The following is a 27,082-nucleotide window of genomic DNA, read 5'->3' on the forward strand; positions in this document are numbered from 1 at the left end:
AGTGAAAAACAAAAATGTTTCGTCCAACGAGTTTCGTCTCAAGCTATACACATCAACAAGCAAGCTCACGTACTAAAGAATATAACATAAACACGATAATAAAAATTAAACAATGAAAAGCAGTAAATGAAATTTTTCTACACTCTTGCTAAATTTATTTATTTTGCAACATTTCGGCCTAAGGCTAAGAACTTGGTCCAGTTCTTAAACATCATAAAATCAACCTCACAAGACACAATGACGAATTTCGAAGTGCTCCAATTCTTTACTCACGTACCAAGAGCATAAAATTAACAGAAATTTCAAATAATATGTCAAACTAAAAAGCTCCATGGTAATAGCGCTCACAATATATTTATACGGTTAAGATTAACACTATAATTAATAAGGAGGCGTAAACATATGCTCATCTCTGCCATAAATACTTAACTTCTACATGGAACATTTAGAAAATAATGCCCACAAAACAGCTGCTATACAACCATGGAACTGACTGAGTTGTATTGACAATACGTTTATAATATGGCTACACAAACTACAAATCTCAGAATTCACGAACCACACGAATATAAAACATCAAGCAATATAATTTACGGTAGGAACAGAGAAAGAAAACTAGTTTCCATATTTAAACCTGATGATAACTAAGACTATAAATCGAATAACCCAACAATACCCTTCCCTTAACTGCTTTTTCAATTATTGTTACTACAACTTGCAATTATTACTACAATCTCTTGTGCAAAATCTACTATTCACGGAAAAATCTACTAAAAACAACAACAAATAACCTCATAACTTACGACCAAAACGATTTTAATATTAATGCCAAAATGCTTTTTACTTGTTATTATAAACAATATTAATGACAGATTTCCACTATCAAGCGATGGTTCTAAAACAAAATAGAAAAAGTTAATTAAACGTTAATTTACAACTTATATGTGTGAGATCTTTGAGGACCACATTAGGAATATTAATGTCAGAATATAATTACTTTGAGTCCTGACATACGAAGTAATTAAACATGATGTAACAACGTAACTTTAACTATTCGTATTTTTCTAATTATATATACATATATTAGATACCAAGTGTGTACAATTAAATACAGACGTTTTTGAGACTCTTTAATTGTGTAATATTAGGTGTCAAATGAAATTAGACACATCATTCCTTTTGCTAATCAAAATATATTTTATTGATAGTTATAACTCCATTTTCATGATTACTTAAGTCACTTTGCGCAAGCCTCACAGTGATATATATATATAAATCTTTCTTATCATGTGCTTAATTACCTTTTATGTTCATTTATTATTTAAAAAGGTAGAAAGAATCAGCGGTAAAATACGACTAAAAATGTAGTCAGCTTCTGGCCAAAACAATAATTTGGTGGTGCTGTTATTTTGAATTACGCATAAAGCTACACATTGTGTTATCTTTGCTTTGTCTACTACGGATATCGAAAGCCGGTTTTTGCGTTGTAAGCTTGCAGAGATACCGCTATATCACTTAACACTTACTCAAATATACAATGTTTGCCTCTTATAAGAATTATACATTTGGTTGTTGGTTTTTGTGTTGTTGTTTGTTTTTTTTTTTTGCATTAGAGAGTTAATAAAGCTCTTTTACCTTCTCCTGATGTCAAAACAAACAAAACTGAAGCTTATAGCAACCACGAGAAACATCATCAGAGTGAAATAATGAAAACAAAAAGAGAGGTTTATAATTACTTAAACTTAATTACATGAAGAGATGCTTTACATCTGCAATTCAGCCCTCGATATTATTTATTTTATTCTTCATTTATGTTTGTATGAAAATAATAATTCCTTCTCACAAAGAATTACAAACTTAGTAAACTATCTGATGGTTGGATATTGCCAGCATTTTTCTCTTTCACGAGTAGTGTATGAAAATATTTATATTTTATTCTGGTAAAATTTTCCAAAATGTTTATGCGGATATTTGTCTTTATTTACAGTCCTTTTAAACAAGACGTAATTAGCTTGACCATGTATTAACCTCAGACTCAAATACACCAGAGAGGCTATTTCATATGCCTATTTTCCTTATTTCATTGGTATAATTTTGGCTTGCTTTTTGCAAAATATTTCTTCTTGGTTTGTTCCAACTGTTATCTGTAGATTGTAACACATGTTCGTTAGACATATTTGTATCTGAATACAAAATATTAATGTATAAAAATATTTTCGTGCCATGGTCAAGTACTTCTCTTTGTAAGAGTTTATATCAAGCATGTTACTTTGTTGTTTTTTTATATAAGATTTAAATTTTTAGTAACATGATCATAAAAAAATCTTTTCTAACACCATAAAAAACGCATGATTTGTAGAAAAAAAGCAATAGCTGAGGTAAGATTGTGAGGAAAGTAACTAGGTTTAGGAAAAGCCCTTTACTGGTCTTCTTTTAGTAATGGTGAGGCTTATGATGATATTATATATCTGATCTTGGGTTAAACAGCGACTCGAATATGCCTAGGCTTGACATCCATTTATCTTTTTACAAGAGAAACATACAGAATCATGTTTAAAACTCCACCTTCTTATACACTGTAATTTCATCACTTTGTTACGGTAGTACTATACTTACATCTTGCTTTCCCTTAATCTTTATTAAGGTTTTACTTATTTCTCTCAGAAATGCCTCATAATAATTTATAAATAGAAAAATATTGTTATAACAGGGCTGGCATGACTAAGTGGTTAAGGCACTCGACTCTTAATCTGAAGGTCTCGGTTTCGAATCCACGTTACACCAAATATGCTCCCCTTTCAACCGTGGGAGAGTTATAATATTACGGCCAATCCCACTACTTGTTGGTAAAATAGTAGTCCAAGAGTTGGCGGTGAGTAATAATTACTAGCTAAATTAGGGACGGCTAGCAGAGATAGCCCTCGAGTAGCTTTGTGCGAAATTCCAAAAACCAAACGTCTTCACATTTTATTGTAATTTTTCAGTTTTTGTACGTATTGTAGGTAAGCTAAATTAGCTTTTAAAATGACATATGACAAACACTGCTATAGAATTTCGATACGTATGTACAGCTCCTTATTACATAAAAAACATATAATATCTGTTGTTCAGCAATATTATTCTAGAAATTAGTGCCAAATAATTTTTCAAAATGATTTAAACTGACTGTTATGTATTTGTTTATAGTCTATCACACGCATGTTGCTAACTGAAATATGAACCTCGACATTCATTTTGTACAGGTTTTAAACTTACATTTTCTTCTTGACTTAGGAGTATCCTGTGGAAAAGGACCTTTAGTTTTAAGCTTTAAAACATTCATAATTTAAAGAGTAAAACAAAGTAACAGTGCATATGGTGAATTTAATGTTTTTCCTTCTGACATTGATGCACAAACGGAACAAACTCGAATCACCCTACTTACCAAAACATGAAACACCTTATTTAACTGGTTCAAAAATCGTCTTTTCCTTTAACACGGTCAAACTCTTGACAGAGTGTCCTCAAACCAGTATTTCGGGATACTTACATTCCTTGAAAAAAAACCATTTTGGTTGAATAAATATATAGCACCAAATTCTCCTCTGAGCAAGATTAAATAGATCAATTATAAAGAAACTTTTGGTTTCAAGAAACAATAAAAGTAGACGTCAGTACTAATGCTTTAAGAATCTTTATTTTAATTGTATATAATTGTTTGTTTCTACATCATCAAAGGTTTTCAAAGAAAATAAAACATTGTTTTAAATTAACAATTTTACATAAATACGTAGTAAAGCTATAGCCTATCCAAGTGTCTTTTTATCACTAGTATGTTTTACTATTTACTTCTACAATATATATATATTTCACTGATTATAGCCATATTTTAGTAATGAATAAACTCGAAAAACAGTTTCAAACCTTTCAATACGATTTCTTCTTGCACAAGTTAATAGCTGGTTAGTTCATGTTTCAAGTCGTGAACATCGATTTTGCGAAAAACAAAAAGAAAATACTTTAACAGCTCTGAGTAAATTTCTTAAATTGATAATAATTTAGTTAACAATCTAAATGCCCCCCGCTAGTACAGTGGTATGTCTCCGGATTTACAACGCTAAAATCAGGGGTTCGATTCCCCTCGGTGGGCTGAGAGGTATAGCCCGATGTGGCTTTGCTATAAATAAAAACACAAACAATCTAAATAAACCTGTTAAAACTTACAGGCTAAAGAGAAGGCTAAAAAAAACAACACAAAAAACCTCCATAATAAAGCAGAATATCTAGATAAACCTAACAGATTGGAAGTCACAAGTATCTCTAAAAATGTATGCTAAGGCAATTTACTCCCCTGGAACAAATATTCAGAATATAAAACATTTAATTTAGTCCCGGTTGATGTCAAATCAAGGAATTTTAATAAAATAACTAAAAAGAGAGGTACTTGAGTAAAGTCAGTATAAATGTAGACGATTAGTGCAGACACAGCAGGGTGAAAATTATCAAGCCTAACCCCTCTGGAATTATTTCTCAATCCGGGATAGCCACTTACAGAGATACAGAAATATTTATTTGTCCACTGACAGCTTTCAAACATCCGATAAAGGTTCTGTCCTTTATCACACTTGTTTTCTTTGATTGTTTGTAGTAAGTAAATAAAGATTGTTCAACATTGTTATACGCTACGTACAATTCATTTCTTTCAGAACTCAGGCACAGTTAGAGAATTCAGATTTAGTAACTGAAAATACTTTTTGTTAAACATTCTATTACTCTACACAACTACCTAAATACTTCTGAGGGAAAATCAGTGCATCTAAGCATGTTAGCATCTAACAAACTACAAAAACTATTTTGTGTTATACAGAATTAACCTATATTTTTGCCAGAATTAGAGAATCCAAGCTATAGAGGAACGATAAACTTAATTTTTATACTGAAATGTCTTAATTACGTTACAGTATTAAGATATTGGGAGACATTGAATAACACTATCTATGAGCTGCTTCATTTTTTTATTTTTAAATCTGAATAAAAAAGAATAATCGAAATTGTGTCTTTCTTATTTACCATCGATTGAACTGTTTTTTATTTTTTTTGTCAAAAATAAGTCACTTAATATTTATGAGTTTCAATGAATGATATTATCGTAACATGATTTGTGATGCTTCAATAAATAAATGTGTTTTCATTGTTAATATCATCTAAAACGAGCGTCATGAGTCAGGAGTATTCTTTTCTAAGCCCATTCAAAATTATCCATTAAAAATGCTTTTGATCCCCATTCCTTTGTAGATGACTGCAAATTGGAGTTAAGTTGTACATAAGCCCTTCAACGAGAATAAAAACCACAGGATCGTATCATTCAAATATATAAAACCCTTCAAGCAGATGAGGCCTTGGTAGTATTGGACTAAAAGATGAAATATGAGCAATTATAATTTTGAGAAAAGACACTTGATCACTACGGAGAGAAAGGTATGTCATGGCATACACTAGAAGTGAAGTAAGACACACAAAGACACAATGGAAATGATGTTCCTGGATATTCAGTCAATTATTACGATCATATGTCATCTGTGGATTCAAACAGTAGGACTGGTTTGGAATTTTTCGAGTTATGAGAGTATTATGATGCAGATGAAATTTGAGTTTCTTCATATTATAAAAAGTTAAATTTAGTCAGACAATGCAAAATATTACCAGAATGAAATGCTATTATTAAGTATGCTTTTAATTTATGCAAAACATAATGCTTAATTAAAGTATTTCGTGTACACTGTGACCCAGAATTGAAAAGGATGCATCAATAGTCATTTTGCAATGAATGCAGTTATAGTTTTCATGAGTATGGGATACAAGACAATCTCCCCAAAGGAACTATTCCATGTGTTGCAAAATGATGGTGGTTTGAAGAGCATTAGAATTTACCTTTTTAGATTGTAACATGGTGTTATTGATGCTCTCACAAGTTCATGCAAAGATGCATTCCCACTTTTCAGCCGTCTTAAACATTTTAATCAAGCAAAAGTTGTTCACAATGAGTTTCATGCTATCGAATATTTAGGTCGTGACTACATCAGGACTGATACAAGAGACTTGCCACATCTAGTTACAGTTGTTGAACAGAGTAGTATTAATGGAAACATTCCTGATTTTCTTGGAAAATTTGGAAAGAAGCCAAAAATGATTCAAACGACGAAGAAAATGTAGAAGTAGAAGCAGATGTAATTGTACAAAATTAAAATGGAAAAATGGTAGTTGACGAGGTGTAGAAGTATGAAATTTGTTTTTGTGAATCATTGACTTCCTGTAACTTTGTTCATATAACAAATTCAACTAGGATTGAATAACGCCGACATGGAAATAATGACAAGCGAAAAATATGCAATGAAGAAAATAGAATAAATGCTCTCAACACGTTTTACGATGATGATGTAGAAGATGAAACCGTCTGCCTAATAAAACAAAGGAAAGGCATAAAAGCGAAGGCTCTAAAAGTTGCAGAATTATGATAAAAACTGGACTCAAATATGCAGTTGTGATAAGTTTATTGATACAAAGCATGAATCTTCAAGTAATCAAGAAAATGGAGTTTTCTACAATCATTTATGTTCGTTGAACTAAATGAGAACAATGTGAATAATTTTATGCCTGAAAAGTGTAATGATGGTTATGGTTAGGGCATTAAGAAGGGTATGCAAAAATCGAATATTTCAAGACCAAAATTGAGGCTATGTTTATGGACAGTGTCGAGGATAAAAGAAACAAAGTGTAATCTGGACGAATGCTTGAGAGATTTCGTGCTGAGTTTCCAGATAGGCTTGATTTTTTATCAGTAGCAGAAGAGCGGCAGCATATTACTAATTTGACAGCAAATTTAAAAAAAAATGTCAAGAGTCATTCAGAGTCAATTTACAACTATAATCTAAAATCTTGTACAGCTTTCATATTACTTGATGATGGGATGGGCAAGACTCATGGAAGTATATACTCAAAATAGCAATGATATGAATTAATCAAGTAAAACAAAAAGATAAAACAACTTATGTCACAATTTAAATAAAATAAAAGGCATAAATAGAACAAAAGTTTAGGTTTTAAGTTTTATTTAATTAAAATTCATACTGGTAACATTTCATTTTAATCATATTGTTTAACTGGATTTAAGTAGTAAACTACTGTGATTTATGAAAAATGTTGACAGCCATATTTTTTCATAAATTCTTCCGAGTTGAAAAAACAAAACAAAACAAAACAAACAGATTCTGAACTCGTCATATTCTATTCTTGTTTTCTTTTCGCGATGTTTTTTTCTCACAGTTACCAAAATACCCCCCAAAAAGGGCATTTTAAAGCTATTAAAACTACTTTTCAGTTTCCTGACAGGAACTTCATAAACTTAAATACACATAATATAATAAAGGTCATAAGCTACAAGTAAATACGTTGCAAATAATTCAAAATTAAACATGTATCATATTTAAGAAACATTTTCAGTCGCTGTTGGACTTTTTTCTTCGTCCATCATGAAGGTTATAGCCCTTAACAATGGTTTCCAGAACGAAGTGGATGGTTATTTTGTAGATATTCTCCATGTTAGCTGTGTACCGATCTCCCAAAGTTTCCTGAACAGCAGCCAAGAAAGGTTGTTCAATTTTCTATAAGAACAAAGTTCACTGTTAATTTAAACGCTTTGTTGAAACAGTGCATAATACGAGCTTGACTGATCTGTTTATGAAATGTAAGGTTTACGAAATGTAATGTTACAATTCTTGTCTAACAATAAAAATACAACATGTAATCAAAGTAGCCTCTTTCCATGAAAAGCAAGTGAACATTGGTACCAACGCTAGCCAAACAATCAGAAAGGAATTGTTTCTAATCAAAAAACACCTTAGATGCAAAAAGAAAGTACGACTTAAAGAAACGAAATCAAAATTGAAAGCCACAATGGTAGCCACTCTTACAGTATTAATAAAAATTTTCAGCAAATATTTAATCATTAGTTAGATAAGTTGCGTATTTATTTTTATCTACCACTTCGCCCTGAATTGAACAAAAAACTCGACCTGGCTAACTAATGAATGAATATTTGCTGTAAAGTTCTTAACAATGCCATAAATACAGTTTGGTCGCAACCCTATTACTCAGAATAGGCCTTTACTTAACGGAAACAACCATATTCTTTAAGATATACGATGGTAGTTCACCTCTCTAAAACGGTGTTAATAGTTTTTTTTACTAGTGATGGCATGGAATTTAGACTAACAGTTTCTTGTTATCTCCCCCATGCAATCGATACAGCCGAATCAAGCATCATTATTTATGCTAATTGCTTAAGTTAATATCACGTGACGCTAAACGCTCTTTAATTAGGATATCTTCATAAAAGCTAGTAAATTTATGCTAAAAGGTTGGCAGGAAAAAAATCAGTAATAACCACCTGTATGATCATATTGAAAATTTGAGCCAGAAATTGCAAATTTAGATTGCTTGGCCTCATCACTACTTATGTATCTGCACATCTTTTCACCTTATAATTTTTCTGCTAAAAAAAAACTAAAATCGACCCGAGTTTACTCTTATGTAAGCTGTAGCAAAAAATGTTAGACCGAATGCTCACGCTCACGTGACTTTTTACACAGGCCTGCATAAACACTTTAGTGAAATTTGAGCGGTTTTTATTGGATAACTTTGCACATGTGACTTAAATTTATACCAGTTTACACTTCTAAGTGTAGGTTGAAAAGATCTATCAGTGTACTAAATTTAAATAAAAAATATATAAACGCGAAATATGTCTTTTTATCAAACAAAGTGTCCGTCCCTTTGGTGCAAATTAAAAATAGGAGGAAACTCAATCAAAATTGAAGATATATCAGTTATTTCTTTATGAATAGCCTTGAAATTTGATACGTATAGTAAGAGACCAGTAGAGCACGCCAACTAACTATATTTCACAGTATGGATTATTATTGTCCAAGATACAAAAGGAAAAATATCATTAAACTATCACTTCCTGTTAATAACACATAGTGTGTCCTATAGCAGATTGTTTATGCTACACGATCGCTGATAACTAAATATCTGTGTGGTATCCTTTTTGGGTTTTTTTATGTAGTTCAGCGGTAACGCTAAAACTTGGGTTTCGATACCTGTGATTTGCCCACCATAGGTAGTCCGATTTTTAGTATCACAAGTACTCAGACTTAGTGCTGAGTAAACATGTGTAAAGGGTGTGCTATACAAAACGATTTCTGAATATGAACGTCTATAGTTTTGAACTGAGAAATAAGATAATATGCAACTGGTCAACATGACCCTCTATCAACGTTTAAACTGCTCTTGTCTGATCAAACAATGAGTGAGGTTTGATCACTGCTCTTTCAGTGCACTCGCGGCCTTAAAGTACATATCACGTTTTTAAGGAAACAAGAACTGGGCCATAAATCCTAAAATTCACAGTCCGAATAAACTATCCACTAGACAAGGCCTGGTCTTTAAGAAGCGAAAACTAAACTAAATGACAGTTCTATTCAAATCCGTGTCTTTGTTAGTTGCTGAATAATAACTAAAATTCTGATCATGCTAATAATCGCACTTTACCTTGATAAGATTCAGATATTAAAGTATACTGCTCAAAAAATTGAAAGAACAAGTACGTATTTCAGTATATTTTTGTCATAATTAAATTTATGTATGCAAAACATATCCATTCGTTTGCAAGTGTATTTTCTAAGCTTGCGAGTGAAGTTTGAAGCAACTGAAACTCAACTCAACTCACTCAAGGAGAAAACAACTCAAGGTACCCCATATAAGGGTGTTACGTGAAACTACGCATTCCTCATTAATTCTCGAAACAAACACCAACATGGATCTTTTGCGGCTCGTTTTGTCAGTGTTTATCTTTATCTTGTGTATCCAAGCAGTCGGGCATCATCTGACAGAGAACGAGGTGGCAAGAGCGGTCCAGATGCTGAGGGATGGCCAGGCCCAAAGGAGTGTGACACAGTACGTTATTGTGTCACCAAGCATTATCATTCGACTTTTACGACTCTACCAGGAGACGAACTCTTATGGCAGGAGACCAGATCAAGGCCGTCATCGCTGCACAACAGCCAGTGATAACCGCTACATCGTGACTACCGCTCTGTGGTAGAGGTTAGCTACTGCTCGGTCACTGCGAAATGACCTTCAGCATTCCACTGGAACCCATGTGTCGACTAAAACAGTTCGCAGTTGTCTGCACGAAGGACGCCTTAGCGCCTGACGGCCTGCAAGAGGCATTATTCTTACAGCGCGACACCGTACAGCCAGATTGGAATTTGCTCGTCAGCACCTGGACTAGGAACTTCGTCAATGGGCCAGAGTGCTGTGGACAGACGAGAGCAAGTTCACTGTGTCTCGTAATGATGGACGTCTGAGAGTGTGGAAAAGCCGAGGAGAGCGATTTCCCGCCTGTAACATTGTGCAAGTTGACGCTTGTGCGGTTGGGTGGCCGCACGGATTTAGTCATACTCGACAGGGGTGCTCTGAACGCACGACGATATAGAGACGAAATTCTGGAACCCATTGTGAGGCCTTTTGCCGGTGCTGTCAGCGATGGGTTCATTCTCACACAGGTTAACGCGTGAGCCCACGTCGTCGGATGGTGTATGTCCTTCACGAGGAAGGAATAAAGATTTCTGAGTGACTCGCCAGATCGCTAGATTTAAATCCGATTGAACATTGTTGGGATATGTTACCGAGGTATGTTAGTGAACACCAGCACCCTCCTCAGAATGTACAGGGCCTCCGACGAACCCTGGTAGACGAGTGGGTTGCCATACCCCAAGATAGCATTGATAGACTGATTCGAAGTGTGCCAAATCGGTGTCAGGAGTGTGTCACAGCCCGTGAAAGTCACACTAAATATTGAATGTTTCAAATAATTCTTCAATAAACGCAGGTAAACTGTTTAAAGTATTGTTTTATATGGGATATCAATTTTGGTGATATTAGTCATTTTTAAAAAATTTATTTATCCATGTTTTACCGTTCATCACACATTAAAAATTGATACAGATGAAACTGAAATGAGGCACATTACCTAAAAGTTAAAAATATTATCACATTTGGAACACTGAGATAAATTATATAAGAAAACGTACTTGTTCCTTTAATTTTTTAGCAATTTATATTTTGCATTAGAGATTAAAGAAATTCGAAAATCATATACAAGACAGAAACAGCAAAATGCATAAAATGCAAGGAAAAGGTCATCAGATACAATCTATAGAGTGAAATAAAACATATGTAATGTTCAGTGCAGTGGTTAATATTTGTTATTATGACTTAATTCCATTACTTTATGTATTAAAATATGAAACTTACCCAGAAATACTCCTTTCTGAAACCAGCGATATTTTGGTGAAACCGTCCAACGGATTCTAAATACTTAATAAAGTAATCTACCCGGTCAAGAGCTCGCAGTCCTTCGTCCAAGGTTGCCATGACGATGGAAGCATGCTGAGCAAGTTCCATACTGTCCTTCTGAGATTCTTGAGTGTTTAGTGACTGGAACTTAGTAAACAGGTTTAGAAGGTCGGAATTTTCTTGGAACAGCCTATAATTATATGGGAACATAAAGTAAAATTTCATGAAATTTAACTGTCTTAAAACGCAAAATAATCTAAACAAGTGGGAGTCCTCAATAGCCGTGACACTTGAAATTCATTTAACCAGGATTAGAGTAAAATAAACTCTGAGATATTTTTCTTTCCTTCCTTCCTCTTTTTTGCCACCGATTTGTGCACTAATAATGCTAACAATGGAGCGTATCTATACCCAGTTATTTTGTTACTCATCAGGATCTATACTAGCGTACCCTCAAATTGAAATTCTTTGAGGTAAGATTAGAATAATTTAACCTGTGAAAACTTGGGCGTGGTCAAACACATCAATGGAAAAGATTTTACCTCCTTAGTCCAAAACAGTAATTAGATCTCAAATCGGTCAAGAGAAGACAGAACTACGATGCAAACGTTTGTTGTTGAAAAAAACAACAACAACAAACGCAGATCCAGCCATTTTATGAGCCACTATGCCACGGTTTAAAAAAAAACAACACAATACCTTAAGTTGTGATATGAACGAAATAATGCATGTTTCATTGCGTACACTTTTGATAATATAAGCATATTTCCGTGATCAATTGTCATTGAACTGTTAGGGTAAGTCAACTACACTTTAAGACTATTGTATCGCTTTTGGCTTGTACTGGTAATTGTAAAGATATGGGATTTATGTATAAATTTCTAGTATTACACATGTGTATAAAGACAAAATGCTGCACAATTATTCATTTAGTTGATCTCAAACATACCGTTAAAAAGCTTTAAACCTGAAAAATAAGGCATTAATACATTAGTTTACCTAAATGTAAATTGAGAATGGGAGAGATTTGTTATTTTGTTATGCCAGGAGGACGAGACCACACCTCCTGGTTTATCATTACTGTTTTAGTGAAAGTCAGTTCTATCTGTAGCGTAACATTGGTGTAAATACTGGCTTACCTCTAAGTGAATATTTGGTAGTTGATATCAAAATTGCTAGATTTTACACTTTCATACCTACAGTATTCAAGAATTAATAACGTTTCTAACACCTGTATTGCATTTAATTAATGCCCTTACGAACAAGACTTAAGAAGTTCATAAGCATGCCGTAATCCTTATCTTGGCTGTAAGTACATGTTACAGTGGTCATTCCAAAGTTTTTATTTCGATGGATGTGTATCTGTATGAATTTTTTTTGGGGGATGCAGATAATATAAAAGCTTTTTAAAGATTTATGTGAGTTAGTAGGAATCTCTAGTTAATCTTTCATTGAATACGTAGAAAGATAATAATTACAGACTGTGGGATAACACTTGGTATGTGGCCTGTTGTGAACGTTTGAAATAGACCCGATACTGTAGTTGTTGCAAAAATGTTATCTTCCTCAGATCTAGCAGTTGGAAAAGTTAAGCCCGAGCTTTAAATCCAAAGAAATCGAACATAGTGACCCAGAAATATCTTGTTGGTCAAACATTTATTAAAGAAGTATATTAATTTGTATGTAAGTGTTTCATTTTCTACGTTTGTTTGTCTGTTTTTTTGAATTTCGCGCAAAATTACGTAGGAGCTGTCTACGCTAGCCGTAGCTAATTTAACATTTTGAGACTAAGTGGAATGCACTTACCCTTACCTCTTGGGTTACTCTTCTACCAACGAATCGGGAGATTGACCGTCACAATATAATGCTCCAACAGATAAGAGGGTGAATATGTTTGGTGGGAGGGGGATTCGAACCCGCGACTTTCTTATTGCGATTAGAGTGCCCTAACCACTTCGCCATCCGAGATCTTCTACACCCTCTCTACAATTTATTTTCTATAATACATTGTTTTCTAACCTTGTATCGTGAAAATTTAATGTTTACGTTTCGCTTCTATTTCTATCTCAAGATGTCACAACCTAAACAGTTAAGTCATATTTTTTGTTTCCAGACCTAAATATATTTTTGTATTGTTTATTTTCAAATTACATGATTTCTTACTTGACTACCTGTTTGCTTTTAACTTTGGGAACTGAAGTTATACGAAAACATTCCCTAAAAAACACAACATATTATTCAGAAACATATGATTTAATTAAGATTATGGTACAATCTGGGAATGTGGTAAAGGTTAAGAGTAGCCATCACCAGAACAAGGAGCTGTTGCCAGCCATGTTAAGATTCATATATGCATTATTAATCCATTCTATTGGCTAATAGATTGAAAGGTAGCTAAGTAAAATCTTGGCTACTACACCACTCCTATCTCTACTCATAGTATCCTATGCGCAGGAGCAGAGTATTGCGCAATCGTGATTACAAAGTTGGGTATACTAAGGTACTGGGATTGGCCTTTATGGAACATGTAAGCAAACAATAGCAGTTCAGACATCTGCTAAACATCTGTAAAGGGTCCCTGTAACAAGGAAGAGAGGCGAGTGCAGAAGTAATTGAATTCTGATAGAATGAGTTATAACGTTGCCAGTTGAAAAGATGTGTTAAAAATCACACCAGTACCTTTTATGCAACTAGGTCATCTAGACACCATTCAAAAGGGCAAGAAAGGAACACTGACGATGCTCTGAGACCACAACTGGTAAGCAAGGTGAATGAAAACCATAAACAAATACTGATCCTTATGCATCATGCATTCTACCTCTATGCATAGGGATACATGAAGTTTTTCTGACCTCTCAGTGCTACTGAATATATGAAGATGTACATATCTTTAGAGTTATGGAAGAATGGGAGGACATACCTCGAGCTATGACACTGTTTAAGTTGCACAATAGTAGAAATGTTGGAAGCACATATCTATGTGTAAATTGTTTCAAAAAATTATGAACTTATGTAGGTTAACCCATCAATATCTAAAAGGTTATTAGAGGAAATGTTGGGCTGTTTTTTAACATATCAAGCAGTTCGAATTTTGGGAGTGTTGAAGTCAGGGACAGAAGATATAGTGTCTGATGCATAATGAATGAAATTAATGAAAGGAACTTAATGAATGAAAGAGTTATTGCTGTATTGTGTTACAAATTTACCAATGTGAGGACCAAGCAATCCATAGAGTCAAGTTTAAGGTGTAGCCATACAACAATCTTAGAACATTTAAAAGGAAGGTTTTTCAAGCATATTATGCATGGATTACGAGGAAGTCATTTTTGATGAATTTAAACAAATACTATTATGTAAACCCATAGGTCTTAGTGACATTTTCTTTTTTACTAATGCTTTCTGTGTGTGTAGAAACATTTTGTGTTGGTTAAATCAAACTGGATATTGTATTCACACAAAAAAAGAAGCCATCAGCAGATGCTTTTGTGGTTGACCTTGCTCTAAGCAGATTCATAGTTCAACAAGGACCATTAGGTCTTGACAGAGATATAAATAGAAAACATGGTTGCCACAGATGCTACAATGCATTAAGAAGTAAACAATATACAATCCTATAGGACAATAGGGCTTTCCAGGTCTAAATGCCATGGCTATACCTTACTATCGCAGTACCTGATGCTCTCTAGAAAATGTGAAGGACTTGAAAAATGAAACTTTTATGGCTTATAAAGTCACTGAATATTGGACTGTTTATTTCCTTTTGTGAAACAGGATAAGAAAACACACACTATATCCTGGATGTCACTAAAGAATATATAGAAGGATCCAAGTATTAATCAATGGTTTTAAAGGCGCCAGCTAGTCTAAACTAATTTAATCTGAGTTGGTCTGCCTATTAGAAGCAAATAAAGAAGATCATCCCAAACTTCATCTTTATACTATTCTCTACAACGAGATGTAGCTGTCTATGATCTCTGTTCAGGCATTATAGAGAGTTCTAATGATAAAAAAATTCTGCCACTTTCATTTCTACAACAAATAAACTGCACTTTTTTCAAAAACGCAGCCTAGTTATAACAAAGTTGAGCAACAATAACCGCATATAGGATGTTAGGAATGAGGCTGTGGTGCTTGCAAGTGTGCATTTGGTATTTCTTAGTGTACCACTGATGCGGTTTAGCATATTGTCATTGTCTGTTGTAGTAATAGGTCTGACACGTAAGCAATAACCATTTTCTGTCCAAAAGTAGGTTACATTGGCTTATTATTTAATTGTATGAGTGTTGGCATTCTGGCAGGTTTGTAGTTTTGAATAATTGACTTTTCATTTTCACCTAGAATGATTATGTTAGTTATTAAGCTGAGAGCTACCAATCATAATTACCTTACAAACGTTCTCGGAGAATTAGAGTTATTGTTGCAAGTGAATTTTGAAGAGTGAGAGTATTTGATCATCTCTAAAAATGATTATGAGAAGTAAATGCAGCATCATGACTCTTTGTGGACTTCAGAAGAGTGAATGTGATAACATGGTTCAATGACTTTTCTCTTTTCCAAAGAGGGGTAAATGTTTGAATATATTAGAAAGCCACAGATCTGGTTTTTGAAAAAAACAGTAGTATGAAGTGAATATTTAAAATATAGCTATGATGGAATTAATACTCAAGAAGAACTTTGTAAACGGTTTATCATGTCACTCTACTTTTGCAACAAAGATGCCATTTTCAACTGGCTGATGGCTGCAATGATGCTTTATCTATGTAGACTTAGCTTTTGATTTTTGGTCATAGGCTACAGGCTGTAATTTCACATGATTTGCTAGCGAGTCAAGGAATTAGGCTAGAGGAACGATAGAATCACAGTCTTGGTTAAAAGTTTTGCATATTTTGTAACAAATAAGACCATTATTATTAAGATGGAATACAAATACATTTAGCGTCGTAAAACTGAGAAATGTGTGTTATATTAAACATCTACACGTGTAATTTGTAGTATTTTACGTGTATGTCACAAATAATTCACTAAAATAGCTAACAATTTTATCAGACACTTGTAGAAAAATGTGTAATTCAGCATTTTACCTATGATAACAAACACTTAAAAAAGCATAAATGATGACAAAATATAACATCAAGTTATTATAAATAGCATCTGTATCTTTATATCAGTTCACATTAAACATTAAGTACTTGGTTGGTCTTCCTTGTACTCTGTTGACCTCTACACGGCAAAGTGGTAAGGTATCGACAAATTTACTGATTTAATCTACCATAATATCATCTTAGCTTATCAGTGAAATCAACTCAACTACAGTACCTGGTTTAAGGTCGTGGTTAATAGCTCTGCCTAACAGTTTTCAATAGTATTACAATCTGGAGACTTTGCTGGCCGTGGTATCTTTTAACGTCTGCCTGATCTAAATAATTTTGCACAATCTGTACACTGTGGATTATGGCATTGCCATCCTGGAAAACAAAGTTATTGACAAACATTGTTTTGGAATATGACAAAAATATCGCCTCGATGTAATCCTGGAGAATATTAAAAATAATTTCCACCATGATGAGTAGCTGCCGAAACCTGTACTGAACTACTTTACTTCCCTGTGGGAAAAACAGTCTTCCCTCGTCAGTTTTCCAGGCAAACGACGAATATGAATACTATCATCAGTGGCCCGGCATGGCGAGGTTGGCTAAGACGTGCGACTCCCCACCACACCAAATATGCTCGTCCTTTCAGCCGTGGGGGCGTTATAATGTGACGGTCAATCCCACTATTCGTTGGTAAAAGAGTAGCCCAAGAGCTGGCGGTGGGTGGTGATGACTAGCTGTCTTCCCTCTAGTCTTACACTTCTCAATTAGGGACGGCTAGCACAGATAGCCGTCGTGTAGCTTTGCGCGAAATTCAAAAACAAAAAGCAAACAAACTATCATCAGCTTTAACAGACCGAAGACATGTTGCCAGTATTCTAATTCTAAGTTGACATGCTGTCTTTTCCAAGTAATACAGTCACGGCAGTGAATTCTGATTAATATCATTTCGCAGATAGCCCTTTTGACAAAATAACCATATCTGGTCGGTTTCCTACTCACTGTTCTTCTGGATATCCTGGAATGACCGTGTTCATGCCGTTCCTGTTGTAAGGTGTTTCAAGATTTGTTTTAACTTTGATATGTTAGTCTGATCAAATTACGGGCACCATTTCTGTAGCAACATTTCCTGTAATTTGATGATTGGATACAGTACACTGGGGTGCATACTGTTCTGACAATGTCCATTTGCTGCATACCATGTTTAAAGAGTTGGACAGTTTGATGCCCTATAACTTTTGGCATGAGATGAGACATAACTATAAACTACCTATGAAGAAACTGTCTGAATAGAGTGTTGATTTGTTTCAGAAAATGTTATGCGAAAAAATATCCTTCGAAACAAAATCCAAAACAAGTTATATTTATAGAATTAAACAAATTATGAACTTTACGAATGTTATTGAATGCTCTGTTGCAATGCCATTTCTGTACAAAATAGACTTTGTATCAAATGTTATGTTAATTACATTTATTTGTGGTTTTATAACATGCTGACTATATTAATATATTTATTCTGAAATTGTCCATCAATATATTTACTTATTTGAACAATACTTGACTTGCTTCAAAACGAAAGTTGGTTGTGAATGCACAAGGTACAAAGTCTTCAGTATTAGAAATATTAGTCACTGCTTGTATATTAGTCAACGAAGTTTCAGCAACCATGATGGAATTAACTTTGTAGTTTTTATCACCCATTTCTGCCTAGGGTCCTATATGCATTTTATCATTTGATTTACGTTTTCTACTAACCAGATGGAAGAAAGCCAGTCACCAATTCTCCTCCCCTCTCCATTCCCACTAAGATGTAACAGTTGGCTGCATGGTTAGAACAAAATGTGCGTATTGCAATGTTAAATCATACAAAAACATCTGATTCCTTTTTTTGAAAAATCAATATTCCTAACCTTCATGTAATTCATTCACATGGTCTTGGTCTCGTAGGTGTTCCGATGGCAGCGTAATTTTCTCACATTTGCTTGGATCTCAGCACTTGTGACAAACTGGGTCATTAAGATCGTTTGTTCACTGTACTTTTTGTCTGGTGTATAAACGATTACATTCAAGTAATAACACTTAGCATTTTAAGTCAGGCATGAGTTTGGATCCTATCGAATAGCAATTTTATGAGCTCATTTTAAAGAGATTGCATGTTGATTGTTTGATACATAATTGATATAAAGTATTATCACCTGAAAGTACCATATATGACAAAGCACTCAGGAATCTTACATTCCCAGGTGTGAAAGGCAATGTGCGAGTTCCAAGAATTATTTCGTGGATATAACTCTTTAAGCAGAGATTATTTCATGTATTTTTAATCTCTCAACTATTGAAATGACTTCACATAATATACCATATTTTCACTTGATGTTTAATTTCATTCTTGAGTTTTATAACCTTGGTTTATTTACGTTGAAACTGAACTTCTTATTTTATTTCAATTATTATACTCGCGTAACATTAATGGTACTCTAAGTTACACATTCCTTAAAGTAATAAGTTAATAACTATAATGATTTACCTTTCACTGAATAAAATACATAAATAATATACGACTGGTGTAACATTAATATTACACTGGTGTACGCTCTTCTTGAAAATAGTAAATCAATATTTGCACCGATGTACCTTCACTTAATAGAATATATTAACCAATGTGCAACAAGCGTAACGTTGGTGTAAAATTAAATAACACAGAACTAAAAAAGGATAAAGTTGTAGTACGTCTGGTAACGGTTTGAAAACATTCAGTATAAACCATAAACTGGTGTAACACAAGTTGATTTAAACTAGATTTTGTTAAACCATAAACTGGTGTAACACAAGTTGATTGAAACTAGATTTTGTTTGTTTGCTTGTTTTGGATTTCGCTATCTCCGCTAGCCGTTCCTAATTTAGTGGTGTAAGACTAATGGGAAGGCAGTTAGTCATCACCACCCACCGCCAACTATTGAGCTATTCTTTTACCAACGAATAGTGGGATTGACCATCACATTATAACGCCTACACGGCTGAAAGGATGAGCATGTTTGATGTGATGGGTATTCGAACCCGCAACCCTCAAATTACGAGTCGAGAGCCTTAACCACCTGGTCATGCCGGACCATTAAACTAGATATGTAACATAGATTATAAACATCTTAGCATCTCTGTTGTTATGATACACTACTGAAAACGTGACTTTGGACTTACTTAATGAACATTGTTACGCCTGTAGATTCCATTGCACGAGCAATTCCTTTCCAAGAACTGAGAATACTGAACCGTTGTTTCATTGTGAGGGGGAGTCGAGGATCAGCTGGTGGCGGAACGAGGGAATCATTCGCGCCATCAGTAGACTTCACAGCAGTGATCATACCTTTTGCTACCGTACAACCCATGATTTGTTTGTATTGACATTAATTGAAAACAATGAAACGACAATTACTGATGCTTTTGTTTCATGTCTTTCTTTTTTTGACTTGTATTTTCACGGTTTTAATATTATAATTTACGGAACTACACTTTCAGCTTTTTTGTTCACTTTCCTATATGTTCTTTTCTTTTATTGACTGTTCAACACTGCTTTCAGCTGCGAAGAACTGTGTGTGTAAACCATTTATTTTCAATTTCTGAAGTAACCGCTCTCTGTCGATTTCTCACGGACGTTATATTCACACAGTTTGCCTTGTTATGTCCTTTGAAGGCATTCCTGCGCGCTATAATTCTGTAAAATTTTGTATTTAAAAATTATGAAATTAAATTTTGTTTCTAGATTTGATTCAAAGTAACTTTCGTATTCAAAAGCTTATTTTGTTTAGACCTCTTCACGTATGTTATTTTCTTATTTTGATACCATGCTTCACTTCACTACAATTTTAAAATAAAATTTCAGTTTTATACTTCCTATTAAGAATAATGAAGTTCTTTCTTCACAGTTTTTTCCAGGGAACCAGTAGTGTAGCTCTTTTAAATGTTCTTAAAACATAATGTTGGAGAATATAGTTCATTTGTTTTTGTCAATCTTGAACTGTAAGAAAAAGACAAATAAATCTCTTAGTAAACATACGATCTAACGTAACTTTTTTATTATATATATTTTAAATGCAAGCTATACAGAAAATTATAAGGTTAAAACCTGATTCCATATATTTTTGAAAAATAAAATTAAAAGAGAAAATTAAAAGAGTAAAATTGTATAACAGTTTTATTATTTCAGCAATTTCTTGATTTTGATGCACCCTGGTGAGTCATTGGTAGGTGACTAAAGCAATGTCTAGTTGACTTAGTAAACAACTAAAACATTTCAGTGATGTGTTACGTCAATAAAAAGTTACATGAAATGCATCATTATATGAATAATTCTTGCTATATCGATTGTTTAAAGTATTGTTGTGATACATTGAAAATAAAAAAAACAACATATGTGCAGAACATTAGTGTGGACATCGATTTGTGTTGTGAACTAGCAATATTAAAATTAGTTTTCATTTAATGAAAGTTGGAAGAGTATATAATATGTCAACTAGTAAAAATATATCAACAGAACACAAGTGTGGACATCGGTTTATATCCTAAAATGACACTATAAAGTTCGATTTCATTAAATGAAAGTTTAAAGATTTAAAAATTTACCGCCAACTGTTGGGTTACTCTAATAGAATATTGAAATTGACCAAACATCACAACATCACCACTACTTAAATGGTGAATATGTTTGGTAATGGATTTCAAACCCCACACCCATAAACAGCGAATCGAGCACCCTGAAAACCAGGCCATGCTAGGCCTTAAACAGAGTAATCTAAAGTTTCTGGAGTGATCACTCTCTGTGAACCTTTAATTAACTTTATACGGACAGTATGCTTGTTGAGCCACTTTATTTTCTGGAATGACCATTCTCTGTGAACCCTTCTCTGAGATTACATCGACGAAGCCTCGTTTTACTTTCAAGAAGAATAGTTTGTATTCAAGATTTCATTTAAAATAATTTTTATTCTATAGAATTAACTGTACTCTTGACCATTTCATATGCTTTTGTTATTGGTCAGATATTATGTGCCTATTATAAATATTTTTGCACGAGTTTCACTACTGTGTCCTTCTCAAAATTTAACAAGAATATTTTTTTAAACATATAACAACATTGATGTTTTGATTTCAGGGCCAAGTGACCGTTTAATTTTATTGCTAAACTAAAGGCCCAACATGTCCAGGTGGTCAAGGCACTCGACTACTAATCTGAAGGTCGCGGGTTCGAATCCCCGTCACACCAAACATGCTCGCCCTTTTAACCGTGGGGGCGTTATAATGTGACGGTCAATCCCACTATTCGTTGGTAAAAGAGTAACCCAAGAGTTGGCGTTGGGTGGTGATGACTAGCTGCCTTCCATCTAGTTTTACACTGCTAAATTAAAGACGGATAGTGCAGATAGCCCTCGTGTAGCTTTGTGTGAAAATTCAAAACAAACCAATGCTGAACTAAATACGAGTTGGTTAGCTTTATCAAGACTGACCAATACCTTGACTTCAACGTTTCCTAAACATGAAATGTTCTGAGGTCTAGCAATCAAGATCCGAGGTAAAGAAAAAAAAAGTTTATTCTTAAACGAAAAACAGATATCTCTTTTCTATTGGGTGTTACATAGTTTTGTTGAATATGACATCGTCTGTACCCTTTGTGATCATTGGTGAGTTTATCACGTTTCTTCATACTGGCCAATGTTCTTTTGAAATGTGTAGTATGTTCTCTATATAGAACTAGATGTTCTTTCGTAAGGTCTCCGAAAGCGTTCTGTTTAATAAATAAGTAGAACCAAAATTAAGACTAACAAATATTTTAATTTGTTTATTTTTAAGTTCATATGTCATGCTGCGCTGTAGCCTTCAGACTTCATAATTTTTTCGTGATTCATGACATGCTTACGTTTTACTGACGTCACGACAGTACAAATTGCAACGTTAAGCGTACGTTATGTAGCGTCATTTTAGTGTTTACTGACTGACTGACAGACAGCACACATTTAGTGGTTAAAACAGATAACCCCTCCAGAAAGCCTCCGATCTCCTTTCAGATTATCGGTATAAATTGTTGTTCATTAGCTTACTATTAACGAAACAGATCACAGTTGTCACGAGTAACGTTTTTACCGCTTCTTTTATTAATATGGTTCAAAGAGAGAAAGAGTTTTAGAAGCTCTCTCAGCTGTTCCAAAACAGACATGTAATTACTTAATAGCGCTAATGAGACCGGTATAATATATTATTAATTGTTTGATAGGTTGCTGAACTGAGCCGATGAACCTCTTAAGAAACAAGCACAGAGAAATAACTAATGCATGCTCTCTTTAATGGAGTTCTAAAAGTCATCTAATTTATTATTCATTGTTAGGACTGTCAGCCAGTGCACAATTGTTGGAAACCAATACCCAGTTTTTGTTACCATCACAACAATAGCACATCAACAAAAGCTTTTGTTTGGAAGTAACAAAGTTTCCTTCATTTGACATAATTAACATTTAAAACACCATAATGAGCCGCGAAACATTAGGTAGTAAAAATAATCCTTACAAGCAGGCTTTTTGTTTCCTGTTCTTAAGTAACGACGTTAATCTGATTTACTTTAATGAGATGTTAACGAACTAAAGTAATACAATACCTTAGTAAGACAGGCAAAGAACATCGTTAACTTGAATTGTTTTATATGATAAATATTTGAAATAATGCAGTTCTACTTTAATACATTTCCATAATGGTTTTGTCATCGATATCGTTAGTTTGATTTTTAAACTCGTATTGATACAAGAGTCAAGTCACCTGCTGGTTCAGCGGTAAGTCTTCTAATTTACAACGCTAAAATCAAATGTTCGATTCCCCTCGGTGGACTCAGCAGATAGCCTAATGTGGCTTTACTATAAGAAAACACACGATAACACCTGATATCAAATTGGAGAAAAAGATAGGAATAAATATATTAATGAATTTTCACAGCCGTTCGAATGGCTAAGCCTAAAACTTTTAAACAATGTTTCATCAGAAAAGACGACAAGAATCTGGAAAAGTATTATAAATGAGATATATCATAATGTCTGCAGATATAAAAGCCGGAAAGTTCGTTTCCATTTGCAAAAAATTATATATTGTTACGGTTTGTTTGGAACTCGATTATAATCTTCAGACATTTCAACCTTTATTGTTTGTTTTTGAATTTTGTGCAAAGCTACACGACGGCTATCTGTGCTAGCCGTCCCTAATTGAGAAGTGTAAGACGAGAGGAAAGGAAGCTAGTTATCATCACCCACCGCCAACTTTTGGGCTACTATTTTACTAACAAATAGTGAAATTGACCGTAACATTATAATGCCCCCCACGGCTGAAAGGGCGAGCATGTTTGGTATGACGGGGATTCGAACCCATGATCCTCGGATTACGAGTTGAGTGCCTTAACCACCTGCTCATGTCGGGCCCTTGTAATTCTGAAGGATTTCAGATAAAGCAAGATCCCTAATACATAAACGTTTTAGTAAAAGTTTTTCTTTCAACAAATTATTTCTAACTAAACTATATATAAATTAAACATTGATAATTTCGCCACCTTTCGTATAATCTTGAATAACGATATTATAAAATAATTATTTTACAAATTAATTTAATAGCTGTGAATTATACATAAATTTCTTTTTCCTAACCTTACGTATTCTAACACAGCGCTATCCTAACTTTACACAGCCTAACACAAACCTATCCTAATTTTACTTGATCTAACGTAAACCTATACAAATCTTACATAATTTATCACAAACCTGAGAATACTACCTTTCAAGCCCTCTGTGGCACAGCGGCATGTCTGCGGACTCAAGACGCTAGAATACGAGTTTCGATACCTGTGATGGGCAGAGTACAAATAGTCTATTGTGTCGGTTTGCGCTTAATTATAAACAATAACAAGCGGTCTTTCGAAGTTATTTTGCGTCGTGGACTCACTATTGTTCACTTTTCACACCTATAATTTCATTCAACTGCACCAAGAGTTGTTATCCTGAATTAATCTTTTTGTACATTATGGTCTTTGACTCAACACATATCATACAGTTAACACAGTCGCTTATATAAATACGTTTCGTTTTCCTAACGTTACACACTCAACACTAGTTTAAACATTGACCACACCGTATAGATTTAGCAGTATATTTGCTTTCTTTAAGTTTACTCAACTTTTTTGCTACATATTCTTAAATTAGCTTTCCGCTTTAAAAACTAGCTACCAATGGTTTGTTCTTCAGCTCTCACTTTAGCATGGACCACCTTAAGTGGGCTAAAGAATTAATTAAAACAATTATAATTTGTTCAGAAACAAGAAGGCCATCTACACACAGATTATGTTATTATTTGGTGAACATCTAACTGGAACTTGCCACTTACTAATTAAGACGTAAGTTTACAAACGTTTATCTAACTTACGGTATCGAATTACATTAACTCAATACGCATTTTAGTTATTTATAGTGTTAGAGAGATTTAACATATAATATTAAATTTCGTGAATGGCATTAACTACATTGGCAGAATTTGATTGGTAAAGTACATGAAGCTTTCCATGTGATAATTCTGCTTCGATGTTCATTAATTCACTAAGCAAGCCCAATCTATTCAGGTGTTCTTAACATAAGTGTCCAAAACACCACTAACATTATTACTGGTTGTAAAGCTTAGTGAAAATGTTTAGGAATTATTCTGGCAGAACTAATTACCTAACTAACTTTAAAATCACACACACACACACACATCAAAGTGATAATATCGTGTCAGTTGTGAAGCGATATCGTTAGTTGTTGTTTGTTGTTGTTTTGAATTAAGCAAAAAGCTACTCAATGGGTAAGTATGCAGACTTACCGCTGTGTCACTGGTGAGCAATATCATTAGGTTGCTTTTATTTGATAAACAGTTGAAATGTTGTAACACTATATTAACTCTAAAAAGACTTATATATAACAAAGTGTTGGATTGCTCAATGAGTAGCTTTGTGCTGATCTACAAACAAATAAAGTGTTGACACCAGTTTCCAGTTTTTAAATGATGTCATTAGTTTGTTTTACTCTCATCAAAAAAAAAAATTGAAGTATCGTAATGGTTGCATATATCAGTTATCAAAAGGAAAGAAAAAAGTAGCGTAGACAGACTTTTTGTTGTCAAAAAGAAACAGAAGCTTCTCATAATTTGTTATTTCAACCATGTCTGAAACACAAAAATGTTTACAGGAAATACCTTTACCCACAAGTTTCTGGTAGGAAAGTTTAAAAGAGTCGTTGAAAAGAAGCTGCTTGGAAATTAGTGCACAACATATCTCACTTATAGGTGACGTGTTACAAAATTGGATTTAGAATTTTATAATACACCAAATACTTTTGGAATCATACAGTTCATTTCAGAATTGGTGAAGTTTTTATACACTTATACGTTCTACAGAAAGTTTTGAAAATACATAGATAAAAACACAAAGAAAAAAATGACACCCAGAAGATGGAGAGAAATATGGAAGGACAATAACACTAACATTTAAGATACAAGACAACAAAGAACACGTAGGTACCTCTTTATGCAAGCGAAACGTGAGTGCCTTCCATTTTATAGTGAAAGTCTGATTGAATAAAAAAAAACAAGAGAAAATTCTCAATAGCAGCGGCACTTGAATTTTTGTTCAGCAGGATTAAAGTAAATTAATCTATGAGATTTTTGTTTCCCTTTTTATTAGCTATATCCTTGAGCTTCAGCAATATCAAGTGTGTGGCACTTGTGTACATAATTCATTTTTATTGCTCACCAGGATCTCTATCAACCTTCACTTATATCGAAATTATTTTAGGCAGGATTAAAATTAATTAATCTATGAGACATTGGGTGCGGTCAAATAAAACAATCGAAAGGTTTAATCCCCTCTGTCTAAAACTGTAATTAGATCTCAAATCGACAAAGAAATAACGGAGCGACGAGCTGAAAGTTTATACTTGAAAAACAAAAGCTCAGAGCCGTTCTCTGAGCCGCTCAGCTGCGGCTAAAAAATAAACTTCTCTACAGCTCTAACCTGAGAGTGAAAGATATCATGAAGAACTGTGTCTTCGTTCTTTTACGTGACTGGGTTAAAGGCATTGACGCACACGACTTTCAGGAGATTTAGATCAGAATTTTTCACCGGTCACTCTATGGTTTCGATCGTTTCTTGTTTTAGGGAGAGCAACACAATATTTCTTATACGAAACTAGACCTTAACTTTCATAAGTTAAAAAATAACGAATAGTCGCGTAAGTTAGTGGGGCCAATATTGACGCATATTCATTCATACCCATAACCGGCATGTCGTCGTGCTACGTAAGATTCTGTCCAGGTTGAAAATTTTTAATATCATATGCTAATTCTAGAAACCTTTACAAAAGTGTAATCGAAGTGAGGACTCAAAACAAGTCTTCTTTACCTTCCAGTAGATTATTTGAGTCTACTAGTTACTGGCTTTATTACTGATAAACGCTTGTCTTAAATTTATATTGGGTGCATGGACAAATAACTGGGAATTTTAAACATCTAGGAATGTTTCGTTTCCACCATTTGAACAGCTC

General features: G+C 33.9%; 1 protein-coding gene across 2 annotated transcripts in view; it reads right to left on the reverse strand.

Moving 5' to 3' along the window:
* Positions 1-3,673: 3,673 nt before the first annotated feature.
* LOC143248933 (neuroglobin-like) overlaps positions 3,674-27,082 on the reverse strand; it is a 28,868-nt gene continuing 5,459 nt past the window's right edge. Inside the window, exons 2-4 of one of the 2 annotated variants that reach the window (XM_076497942.1) lie at positions 19,686-20,502; positions 11,356-11,587; positions 3,674-7,640 (exon numbers count right to left, since the gene is read on the reverse strand). In XM_076497942.1, coding sequence (XP_076354057.1) covers positions 7,476-7,640; positions 11,356-11,587; positions 19,686-19,873 — 585 coding nt within the window. In that variant the 5' untranslated portion in view covers positions 19,874-20,502 and the 3' untranslated portion in view covers positions 3,674-7,475. Of the gene's footprint in view, positions 7,641-11,355; positions 11,588-19,685; positions 21,085-27,082 lie in introns of those variants that run through there. The other variant, XM_076497943.1, reaches the window with a different exon arrangement.

Source organism: Tachypleus tridentatus, chromosome 4 (genome assembly GCF_004210375.1).
Source record: "Tachypleus tridentatus isolate NWPU-2018 chromosome 4, ASM421037v1, whole genome shotgun sequence".
NCBI lineage: Eukaryota > Metazoa > Arthropoda > Merostomata > Xiphosura > Limulidae > Tachypleus > Tachypleus tridentatus.